This window comes from Alligator mississippiensis, chromosome 2 (genome assembly GCF_030867095.1).
Source record: "Alligator mississippiensis isolate rAllMis1 chromosome 2, rAllMis1, whole genome shotgun sequence".
Classification (NCBI taxonomy): domain Eukaryota; kingdom Metazoa; phylum Chordata; order Crocodylia; family Alligatoridae; genus Alligator; species Alligator mississippiensis.
In genome coordinates, this window is record NC_081825.1 from 144,326,626 (window position 1) to 144,339,210 (window position 12,585).

The 12,585-nt window shown below is 40.8% G+C and overlaps 1 protein-coding gene across 4 annotated transcripts in view; it reads right to left on the bottom strand.

Annotated features, from left to right (window-relative positions):
* Positions 1-12,585, bottom strand: part of ANTXR2 (ANTXR cell adhesion molecule 2) — a 196,122-nt gene that overhangs the window by 131,306 nt on the left and 52,231 nt on the right. For all 4 annotated transcript variants that reach the window (XM_059722225.1, XM_059722224.1, XM_014604003.3 and 1 more), the window contains exon 10: positions 10,066-10,135. In XM_059722225.1, the coding sequence (XP_059578208.1) occupies positions 10,066-10,135 (70 nt within the window). The remainder of the gene's footprint in view (positions 1-10,065; positions 10,136-12,585) is intronic.

The window sequence follows — 12,585 nt, forward strand, 5'->3', positions numbered from 1 at the left end:
GCAGGACTAATCGTGTGAGTGAGTGAGTGAGTGAGTGAATTACACATACATACACACACGTTTTGCTCTTAGCTGTAATTGATAAGAATTTCCAGCTGTTCCAGGGTGGATAGCCATGTATCAAACAAAGAAATATGCTAACACAAGCTGCTGCCTCTTCCAGAAGAAGGTTGTTTCCAAACTCATCTCAGCAACTCCAAATAATGAAACATCTGGGGGGACTAGTTCGAATGCCTTTTCTTTAGTACAAGGAATCAATCTGCAAAGCTTGTGAATTCAGACCTATCTGCCCCATGGGTGGCCTAATATATATTCCCTCCTTCCCTGCTGCCTTTCAGACCAGAAGCCAAGAGTCCAAAGTTATTTAAAAGAATGTTTCTTAGGACGACACGTAATTGTTGAAATATCAAAGAGGGGATGCAATAAATGGAGCAGGCTAATGAGATGAGGCACAGGTCCACAGATACAGCTCTGAGACTATACAGCTGGCTTTGAGACTGTCTGTCTAGGGCTGCTCCACCAGTGTGTTGTTAATTATTTAAAAGAGAGAACTGGGGAAATGACTGACACATCTGTCACCCACACACAGGCAGAACCTTCACTCATTGCAGGACCAGATGTGTTTATTCGAAACATATACTAACTAGCTACTTAATGGGTTAGAAATCTTAGCCAGAAGTTAATTAGGCAAACATATTAAACATCAGTCACCTTACAGGGCAGCGTCGTTGTTATTATTATTTTTCTTTTACTCTGAATCAGGTTTCATAAGAGGTCTTATTAGCACCTCCCTCACCAAAAAGAAAACATTAACAAAAACAAAACCATCCTGTAAGATACTAAGATATGAAGATATACTTATAAAATCTAGCTATTGACTTTTGTGTCAATATTACACAAAAGTAACACCCCAATAGGTCATTGCTTCAAGGATAAGAAATAAGTGGTTGTGTCAATGTTTTAAATAATATACTAACATATAGAAGGAAGAGGAAAGGTTCCACCCTCTGTAAGTGCTTGCAAAAGTTATTATTACTCAAATAATGCAATTAATTGAGTTGGGGGGGGGGGAGTTTTATTTAGTAGAGTCAAGTCAGAAACTCAGAAAAGGAGGGTTGCTTTAGTTCACTATATTATACACATCTCAAAAGATACAAACATTACTACATTATTTTGCCTGTGTATTGAACGTAGAAATTTTACTGGCCAATATAACATGTTTTTGCACAGGAGATTAAATTCAGAAGCAATTTTAACATTCTGACTTTTAGACTAATGTCACTGAAGGCAAAGAAATGGGGTACAGAAAAAATATGTTCTGTATCTCTGGGAGAGTCCAAGGGACTAGAAAGGGGACGTTACTCTCTTTCAGTAACATTAGTTCTGCCAGCTATTTTATAAAACACCTTTCAGATTATCTTGAATGGGGAACTCTGTCTGTAAAATGAATTTGACTGGTGACAGTACCAAGCACGTCAACGCCTGCAACTCAACTGTGTATGAGCAGTATCCCTTTTCCCCTTCTCTTCCTCTTGAATTGGATGCTGGACTTCAATAAAAACTATATTTCAAAATCTGAAAGTGAGCCTCTGAAAACCCATACTATTTCATGTAACGCTTTCCATTATTAGGTTTCAACATACTTAAAGAAAGGGCGTACAAAGCAGCAACGCAGTGAGGGTGTTGTTCTTTTGATTGTTCAAGGACATTAAAGTTTGGTGCATAAAGCCCTACTTCATTTTTTTTGGCGGTGGACCCTTGATTGAGTTTTTCCTCTAGGTTTTGTTTTTTCTGCATTTTTGCTTTTATATGTCAGTAGTGCTGAGTGACAGTCCCTTCTTTATATACATTATAAAATTGCACATAATACGTTTTAAGCAGACACTCCCAATTCTTGTGTCATTTTCAGCTGACGATTTTCAGCGACTAGCAAAGCCAGAATAAAGTCATGACCACACAGAACAACTTGGTGTGCTGCAGAAACCCTACAGCCTAGGCGTCATTTAATTCATTCAGTTTCTTCAGGCAGAGCCTCCATCAAGACATGATTTCACTTTTCTTAGGTCTTGTAACAGGGTAGTCTGGCCCTTTAAAGGAGGACAGACAGCCCTGCTGTAGAAGTCAAGCTGTGGATGATTAGCAAACCATTAAAAACCCAAGAGAAGAAAGAACAAGCAGCTTGAGCTGGGAAGGAATATTTGTTTGGCTAGAAGAAGACTAAAACCCAGGAAAGCTTGTATCTAGGAAAGGTCAGAACTAAAGGTTCTGCTCTTACTGTCTGGGAAAGGGCTAAAGATTTGTCTTTCTTGTTTGTTTCAACCAATTATTTTTTTTTTTTTAGGTTACGGAGACTGGCTGACGGGCTCCCAAGTGAGCAAAGCCAGACAGCAAGGCTGCTGGAACCCAAGCTTGCTCTTGGACTACTGTGCAGGCTTTTGGAAGTGCTCTTGAAGAGGGAAAGCCCATCTGCACAGCAGCAGTCGTGCTGACCTGCTTACCAGCCCCAATTCATAAAAGCTCTTAAGCACATTTTAAAGCATGTGCTTAATTCCCATTACTTTCAATAGGACTTAAATATGTGTGTAGGTGCCCTTTCTATATAGGGATGTTCTTCTGAATGAGAGGCTGAGTGTAAAAAGCTATACTATCTACTCTGTATGCCAAGAGTTTGGCCTGTAGACACACACGCACCCCAGATTCATTCATAAGAAGATGGTGTCAAATTATTAAACAGAAGGAAGAGGGAAAATGAAGAGGGACTAAATGACTCCACATGAGGCACAAACTTGACAGTTCAAAAGAGTAAAAGGGAGATGGGGAGATTTCCAGCTCTTGGTCACTAATTTAAATCCTACCTAACTCAGTAGAGGAGAAAAAGTACTGTCACATTGTGACTATTTGGTGACCTTCATAAAAACAAACAGACGTTCGCCACAGTTTTGTTGGGTTTTTTTTGAGGCAGTGTACAAATCACTCCCTCCCAAAAAACACACCCAAAACAAACCCCACACACATACAAGTGTCCATATTAGTGGAGAGGCTGAAGACTAAATGAAATAGAGCCTTAAATACTCTTTCACCCCTCAACTCCCCAAGTCAAATCAGCTAAGACAAATTTTGGTGAATTCATGAGCAATGCATCGGCAACTACTGCTAATCTCCCAGTTTTGCTATGTGTAAAGACTGAGACCCAGGACTTCTAGGTAAAATGTATGACTCACCAACAGACACTCTGTGTGGCCTTGGAAAAAAATCAGTTAAATCTCTCCATGCTACTGTTCCCCACCTGTGAAACGGAGGAAACAATACATCCCTTCTCCTGCCCTTTCTCTGGCTTTCTTATTTAGATTGTAAGCTCCTCATGGCAAATACTATTTTGACTCTGTTTGTATGAGGCCTACCGAAGTGTGGCCTCACTACCGACTGAAGTCCCACTCAGTGCTGCCAAAATACATAGTAATAATATACTAAGTTATTGTTTTGCACCCTTTCACTAAAACTAAATGTATATGTTTAAGCTGCTGGAGAAGTAACTTAGAGTAACAAAGTCAGGGAAAAGCTTTGCTCAAGAGCTGTTAACTCTTCCTAGATTATAGTATGAGTGTCACAAACTTTCAAAGACTTAGAAAAACCATATTGGCACCTAAACTATCATATGCTACCGGAAAAAAATGAAAAGAAAGTGGGTATACAGGTCTAGGCTGAAGGACAACTTGTTTAAGTGAAGGAGAACAGAGACAAACCAAGACAGAGCTTAATGGAAACTCAAAAAGAGGACCAATATGGTCCTTATTCAGTCTAGAAGGATTCTATAGGGCTTAATCCCCAATAGGCTCAATGGAAATGAGGAGCGATAGTTACTTCCGCAAAGTAAAATACTAGTAGTTTCATCTTGACATTTTTTTTTTTAAATTAGGGAGAGATAAATATTGTGCCCTGGAAACTGATAAAAATATTTGCCTTTAAGACCTAATTCAGATGTTTTCTGAATCCTCTGTTTCAAACTACTTCAACCTATATTTTTCTATATTAAAAACAAATTAGAAGTCTTGTGCCAGATTTTTCACACATTCCCCATGATTTTTTCCCCCAAAAATGCTCAATGGACAAACACTGAGTTGCAAAGAAATGGTGTAAGGATATAGCAAGTGGCCCAGAAGAGAGAAGCATTAAAATGTAAGGACCTAAGGAAGGGTCATATAAAAGACACACAATGCTGTTTCTGTTTCACAGGTCCCTCTGAGCTTCCACAGCATTCACACTGAGTGCAAAACAACTGAAGCAGATGCTGTCAACAGGAAAAACAAAGATTTCAATAACACAAGCTCCTCTTGTTAGCAGCCTGGTTAATATACAACTAGAAGCATATTCAAAAGTGGCATGGTCAGTTCAAGAATATTTAACCAAGTGCACTTTAGCAACATGTAAGATAATTTTCCACTATGTTGTTTTGGTTTTTTTTTTACCCTTTCAGGGCAAGTGCCCATCATAAAAGTTTTAAAAAAAGCTCAGTGCTAGTTATCTTCAATGTTTTACATGAAATAAATTTGTATCCTTTTTCCTTAGAAACTGATTATTGAGACAGCAAGAATACAAAGTACATCTAAAATATTTTACCATGAAAATTATATGGGCCCTTTCCAATGATCTTTAAACTGTTCACTATATATTACAAAAATTTTTGATCTGTAAGCATTGAAAACTTCACTCAGGGAAACTGGAATGAACCACATTTGTTGTACTTTGTTCCACACTGAACAACATTTGTTGCACATGAACTTTGTTTTTGAAAAGTGGAATAACAAAAGGAAGATCTTTCCTTGAAAATACCTGTAAGTATGGTATTTTCACAGGGAAAAAACAGGCAGCTCAAGTAGGGCAGGGGAGCAAAAATGGCTGCTCCGTTAACAACCTAGCTGCAGGACGCATCAGGCACCACCAACTGAGCTGAACTGCCCAGATCCTCTTCTCTTCTTGAGACGATTTGGGTGTGCAGTTGGGAACACCTGCCAAGTCAGCTGAGAGCTTGAGCCCAGCCAGCATCCAGCTTCAGAGGAATCTGGTAGTTCAGCTTCAGCAGGATCAGGCCCTCTGCTTCTCTGCTTCCTGCTTTTCGTTGTTTAAGATACACCACAAATTCCAGCAGCCAATTTTTGGAAAAAAAAAATGACATGCTGTATTTGAGTAAATACAGTGAAACAGAGGTTATTAAAGTACAGCTAACCTATCATTTCAGGGGCACCCACAACATGGCACACTTACCTTCCTAACCCACCAAAACAACAATCACTAGATTTTCTTCATCCTGTGACTAATGACAGACATAGAAAATACATCCTAAAAATGAAGACAATACCATTGTGGATGGAGTGGGTTAAGTCATTACAAGAATAACAGGCATAGCTCTGTTTCACAGAGAACTTGTCATCTTTGCATTGCAACTAGGTAATAAGCTTGGGAAAGGAAAGCCCCAAGGTTGGCCCTGACCTCAGCTAAGCTAGCACACTTCTGAATTTGCCTGTTACTTTTTTATACTCTAATTTGTTCATAAACCAAGGGCAGATTCTGCCATTTTTAATTATGCTAAGTAATACTCGGCTTTCTAAGAAATCCAATTGAAACCAGCAGGAATATGCGGAGCAAAGTACTACTCCCTGGGCACATCTACATGAGACGTTTAGTACGGAATAGACTAATTAGCTCCTCAGTCAACATCTCATGTTTCATGTGTGGCCCTATTAGGGGACAGGAAACTAATTCTGCAGGGAATTAACTTGTAAATACAAGTACAATCCTGCTGTGGAGTTTTTTGGGTTTTTTTACTCTGCTGCAGCACATATGTAGACACTGGTGTGGCTGGCTGGTGCACAAGGGTGCTTCAGTGCAGGGGCTACCTGCCAGCTAGCCCCTCACTGAAGCAAACTTGTACTGCAGCCAGCCCCTCCGCAGTACACTGAGCCAGACCGGAGCACCCTTGGCCTGGCAGGCTGACCCACCAGGGATCCCTACCAGCCAGGGCTGCTCCAACCTCCAAATTTCTTCCCTATTGCATATTTGCCAGTGTTGTGTTTCAGGTGATGGAACTTCCTACTACTTCTCTTGAGCAATTACAGCCCAAAAGCTCTGATTTTAAGCGAAGTATTCATGTTAAAATTTCTTTTTTTTAAAAAGTATCCCTTCAACTCCTGATTAGAACTCCTTTCATCAACCAAAATAATTCCACTTCCCATTGGGTGTTTATCCACATAAAATATTCTTAATCTCTTAGCCAAGTCACACGCTGAGTATTTCCAACTTCTCATAGGTCTTTCACTTGTTCTTTCCTGAAATCCCTTTAGCTTGTCTTGTCTTATTTAAAACTTTTGTTAATATTCGAATAGAGGAGCTTAATGACCTATTAGTTCCTCACTTTTATTTCCGTCCATTTATTACACAGACATAATGTATATGAGTTGGCATGCATATATAGTCCATGCTCAGCAACATACTTGAACCATGGTCTGTTTTAGACTGACAAGTAATATTGTGAACTCATTGTATTTGAAGTTAGGGATTTCACTTGATCAGCCAGGCTATGTACAGACATCCCACATCAGTTCAAAAACAGAATTTGTAAAGTAAAGTATCCGCTGGGAAACTGATCAGTGCCATTATAGCTGTATTAAGGGAAGCCTTATGCTTCCCCAGCAGACTGTTTTGATTGCAGCAATTCTATAACCTCTGATTCTTCTAAGTTAAACAAAAGCCTCAAACTCATATGTCATGGACCAAAATGTCCTTGCCTCATTTACTGGAGTACTGGCATAAGGAAAGCAGAATTTTAGCTTTCAGTGCTTGTTCCTTCAAAATCTCTTTCTGTAATAGCCCAGGAAAAGACTATGGTATGCACAACTCATGCAGATCAGGAGAGGGAACCTTTTATTTCAGTAAGCGTTTACTGAGATTAAGTTAAATAAAATACATAACATTTGGTGCCACAGTTAAGTTTACAACGTGGTTAATCTTATTATTGCCATCTACTGAGCCAATGTGGCAAATGAAATGTAAAATGGAGTCTTAACTAAATTTAAATGAGTGTTTTGGGCACTCTGCCCAAAAATAGTGCCGACCCCAATCTAACACAACTGAATGATGATGGGGAAATCTGCTCTGCAGCAAATGGCAATTTATGCCTGCTGTTGAATCTGGGATGAATAATAAAACTCCACCTTCTTAAACCGGTAATAAGCCTAGTCTTCGTTTAGTTCTTATTTGATGTATGTAAGTATGGCCCATATCTAAATCTTCATAGAGTATTTTCTGCATAGGCATGAGTTTCACCCTGAGCTCTTAGTTAATGATATGGCAACAGCTATGTACTGCTTAAAAATCCCAAGTAGTTTCAAGCTTTTAGTAAATGAGATATCTACAAAAAGAAAAAGTTGATTTAGGGGACTAAGGTACCTAACAATTTTGCGTGCCACATCAGCACATGGTGCTATCTAAAAAAAGTATTGTTTGTAGAAAATGCCAAGCTATAAATCTACCGGCAGTATTTTGTAAGAATCTGACAACTGCAGCCAGCAGCTGGATAAAAAGAGAAGAGAAACATATTGTGGCATTAATCCAATAGAATTAGTGGTTTGCCAGCCATGCTAATTTACTTTAGGTAAACTCAGTGTAGTTGCTGCTGTACTTTTAAGAATTCATCAGCCTACAAAAATAAAATTGTGCAGATCTCAAATAGCACAGATATGAAGCTACCATATGCATACATTTTGTCATGCACGTAGATGACAACTCACAAGTTTTAGAAATTTCAAAATTAACTTGATCTAAGATTTGGTTGAACTTACTACAGTCCTGTTAAAAAGAACACCAGAAAAATCAGCTTCCTGATTGCTGCTACTTTAGCAACTAACATTAGCTCCACTATATGAGGAATTACTGGGAGGTATCCAGCAGTAGTCTGAGTTGTGCCAATGGAAAGTCAAGAGTTCAAGTATGTACATTTCTTTCATAGCTGTCAAGTCTTCTAATTTGCCATGTACTACTTATCTTTAGGCTAAACCCTGTGACTCTTCAAGCACAGTGTTTTGGAAGTACATTTTATATCAGTATATCTTTTGCAACATGGCATGTAGAGCCTGTATGTATTTAATCTACTGTAAGGCATGCATTTGCTAGGAACATTGCTGAAAAGAACTGCCCTGTAATTAGGTACTTTCTCTGGATTGCAATTACAATATGGTACGTTGTCTACTTCAGTGACACTTCACAGGCCAACAAGCACTTCTCAGAACAACAAAAATACCGCCTGTTCAAATAATTTACACTGTGTATTAATATATATCAATAAATATTCTGTGCATTTCTTGCTCATTTGGCAGGCTATGCAATTTGCATAGTCTCAGACTAACACTATGTGGTGGTAATTAGCTACAGGTTCAGGATTTGCGGTGTTTATCCAACATTGTGGGCCTGATTTACAGATGTGTTTTAAGCCAGTGTATTCCCACTGAAATGTTTGCTGGGGAAGGAAGGAGTAATTAAACAAATTAACTCACGTCTTCCTGATGATAACATTTTCCTCATAGCTAAGACAAATCAATGCCATGTACAGCTAAGATAGCAGTTTGAGACAGTTATTTTGCTCCAGCTGTAGGTATACCACTTCAGTTCCACAACTGTATGCCAGCAAACTTCCACTGAACTCAATGGTATTGCACTGGAGAAACATCACCGCAGAATAGTTCTGATGCACTGCCATATCGCTCAAGACAAATCAGCACTGTATATATGGATGTAAAAGGCTATTTTATAATCTGAAACGCCTGACACTATATGTAGTATAAAGCCTCATCCTCTCTCCCCCAGAGATAATTCAACACTTTTTCCCTCTCTCACATTCCTAGGTCCAGTCTTTTTCAATGTAAAGGAGGATATAGCGTTAGGCACTAACTGTACATCTCCTTTGAGATGAACCACTCCTCGCCCCTCCATTGGGGTTAATTACTTAAAAGTCTTTTAATCCATTTATTTCCAACTCTCCTCCCTGCCATGACTATTAAGTATACAAAACAGATGTGCTTCCAATGCTTCACTCAGGTTATAGCTTTATAGAAGCTGTCAGTCGTTAGTGAAAGCCCTAACTCAGGAGAGCATCTCTGTTCAGAAAATATTTCCAGCACATGCTTAGCTTTAAGATTATGACTCTGTCCCAATTAAGTGAAAGTACTGAAATGCTTTCCTTAAATCAGGGGCCAAGGCAAAGGAAAATTACTGGGCTTTTTTAGCAATAAAAATTCAACCCAAATTCCTCTTTCCTGATATAATGGTTGCTCTCCTCAAGGCACAAAAGGGAAGAGAGTCTTCTCCCTCCTACAGAGTAAAAATGTGATAACGAGGGGATCATTTCCAGATATTTCTAATTCCTGACTACTCTGGTAGAATTAAGGAGGAAACTCCTCTCATAAATGCAAGAAATTAAGTTTAAGCTAAAATGATCTAAAAAGCCTAGGGCATGTTTGATTTTGGGAGGTGAAGGGAAGAATCAATTCTCAAGGCTGTAGAAACAATCTGCAGCCATGGCCAGTGACACTTAGAATAAGGCTAAAGCTGCAGTTTAGTCATGATGCTGTTAAGAGACTGCTGCAGTTGCTAAATTAGTGCCTCATTTTATCACTACATATTAAGCAGTGGTACACATTTTGACATACAATTTCAATAATAGCTTGTAAGTGTCAGAAATAATGTAATATGTTTAATAATGAGCACAAAGATTATCTAGAAGAGAGCATATTATGCCCTGTTAAAACATAGCTAATCTAGGTAAAACTTATGACAAACCAGACCTTTTCAGTGTTTAATAAACTGGTTAAATCTTCATTTTTAGGGCATCGTCCAAATCAGTTTGGTCACAGATAACTATTTAAAGCCCATTCCAACATTGGCAAATATACCAGGAAAATAACCCAAAGGGGGGAAAAAAAGACTGCCTATAGCCAAAACCCCATATGATTATGCTGAGCATCAATGAGTTCAATTCTGTCAAGATACAAGATAAAGTTTTCTCCAAGTACTTACTCGCCACTGTTATGCAAGACAGGTGCTGGACAGAGAATAAACTTTGATTCCACTTGTATTGCTTTTTCATCTGCAAAACAAAGCATTACATGAGCTACATATATTGCACTACTTAGTCAGATGAGAAACTAGAAAGTCTGAATATGATGCAGCCTAATGTTCTTCAAAAAAAACTTTGGATACTGGTCTGGTTCAAAGTTCATCTGACTTCTAGGCCTTAAAAGCAATTAAAACTCTAATTCAAGAAAGCACTTAGGTGTGTTTGTATCCAAATTTTTACAAGACAACAGACAAATCATAACTAAACTGTAAATATAAGCTGAAGTCCCATTAAGCTTAAGTATCCTTCAGGATAGTGATGACTTCCCTAAATTGTAGCTTTAATGAGACGGTGTTTTTGCTAATACTGTATTGTTAGAGAGTCACTAATAATTAAAAGACAAATGGTGGTTTCTAATGAGCAGGTGTGCACTCCTAACCTCTACACATTATATTCAATAGCAATTACAACAACCACCTAAAATGTCATATATTTATGTGGCATTTCCCATGCTGCAACATCTCAAAGCACTTTCAAAAGCATGGCTACTTCATGAAGCAATTATTTTTATCCCAAACTAAATCTTGCTACCATAATATCAGGCTGTTTCTTGCTGGTTTGCAAGAGGGACACAAAGGGAAGACACAAGAAATCCCCTGAGCACTTGTGCAGCAACAGGGCGCAACTGTAGTCCTTCTATACACCTGTCTGCATGCCAAAGACCCAAAAGTTTGTGGGAAGAGGTAGAAAAGACTGTTGCTCCAATCCCCATACATGCCGCCCTGAGGCATGCAGGTCGTAGGTACTAAGAACTCCAGGAGGGATTCTGACTCTTGGAAACAGTCACACTCATTCCACCTGTTTGGCAACCCTGTTCATCAGCCACAGAAGTACTCTCACACCAGGAATGTTGTTTAAAAGGTCCACCAACAGGCAATATCCTTTCTGCTGTGGTAAGCCCAGGGCAGCTCTTTCCTGCACTTAAAAGGGCCAGATATGCAAGTGCTTAAGAAGCACATTTGGGAACGGAGTTTGTCACCGGGAAAAACAGAAGGGAGGACCCCAAAATACCAGGGGAGAGCCCCAGGGACAGGAACGCACAGAGGGGAATGGAGGAAAAAACAAGGGTAAAGGGAAATACTTACCCGCAGCGGGACCTGCGGCGAAACCAGAACCCAAGGAGGAACCCGCGCGGATCGTCAGCTGAGCCTTTATACAGCTGCGGCTGGCTGGTGACGTCAGCAGCAATCGCCGGCCAGCGGAAATAAAACGGGCCACCGGCAAAGAGGAAGGAGGCAGAAGGGTGCCAGCAAGGGCACCAGCAGGAGGTGGCTGTTCAAAGGTCCCACAGGAGCAAGGACAGCTGGAGGTTTCTTTCCCCATCGGGGAAGAACCCTCCAGCACGAGCTGCAAGCCGGAGATTGCCGGCTGCAGCAGAAGGAGTTGGAAGCCGGAGGCGGCTCCCTACAGCTGGGAAACTGCGTGTAGGAGCAGAAGGGTACAGAGAGACCCCGACGCCAGTGGCTATAATGGAGGGGCCAGAAAGGCTAACACAACTCCCTGCGCCAGACCAGGTGGGACTGCTAAGGGCAACGGTGAAGCCGGAGAGGCGTACCAAGTGGATGACGGGAGGCAAAGGCAGCGTGAGGAGCTGTGACGTATGGCCATCAACAGCTTGATACCAACCCAGAAAGTAACTAGCGGACAGGCTCCCGCCGAGGGACCACAGGGGGTCCGAAGACACAAAGAGCTGGGTGTCGGGGGAGAAGAGTAGTGGGGGAGTCCACAGGCCACCCCAGCCATATACAGGGCTTAAACTAGACCCATTGTATCGAAGGCTGGATGGTCAGCAACTTAGCAGAAGGGCCTGGCAAGGGAACTGTTGGATCCCTTGTAGTGTAATATTAGGTTTTCTTTGGGTTTTATGTTTCCCCTTTTTGGAGGGGCTGAGGATCAGAGCTCTTGTCAGAGCCTTAGTGTTAGGTAAACCCCGGAGTTGTTTTTTTGGCCTTAGAGAATGAAGTGGCAGTCGTGCAACCCGGACAGGGCACCTTAGGATGCCTCAGCAGTAGCAGGAAGGATCCCCCCTTACGAAAGTGGTCAGGGGGGCTCAACAATCAGGAGCCTGGCTAGGAGGACAACCGTGATCCGTCTAGGCATGGTGTAAGGGCGAGGTATAGGGGAGGTGGAGCCTCGCAGAAGATCGCCAGATAAATGTTCTGCCATCGGGAAACCCCACATGGTCAGAACCTCCACTGAAATAATATTCAAAGTCATGGCAGGCAAGATTGGGGAAGACCATATCGGGAGCAAACACCTTCTCGACGGACCACCGGGGACGATAAGGCGAGCACCACTGAACTTCCGGGCCAGAGCGGGCACAGAGTTGTTAAGCCACGGGGATTTACTTCCTCTGTATATGGTTCTTTCTTTACCAACTTGTAATGCTAGATCTGGGTTAGTAGTTGTGTATGTGTGCA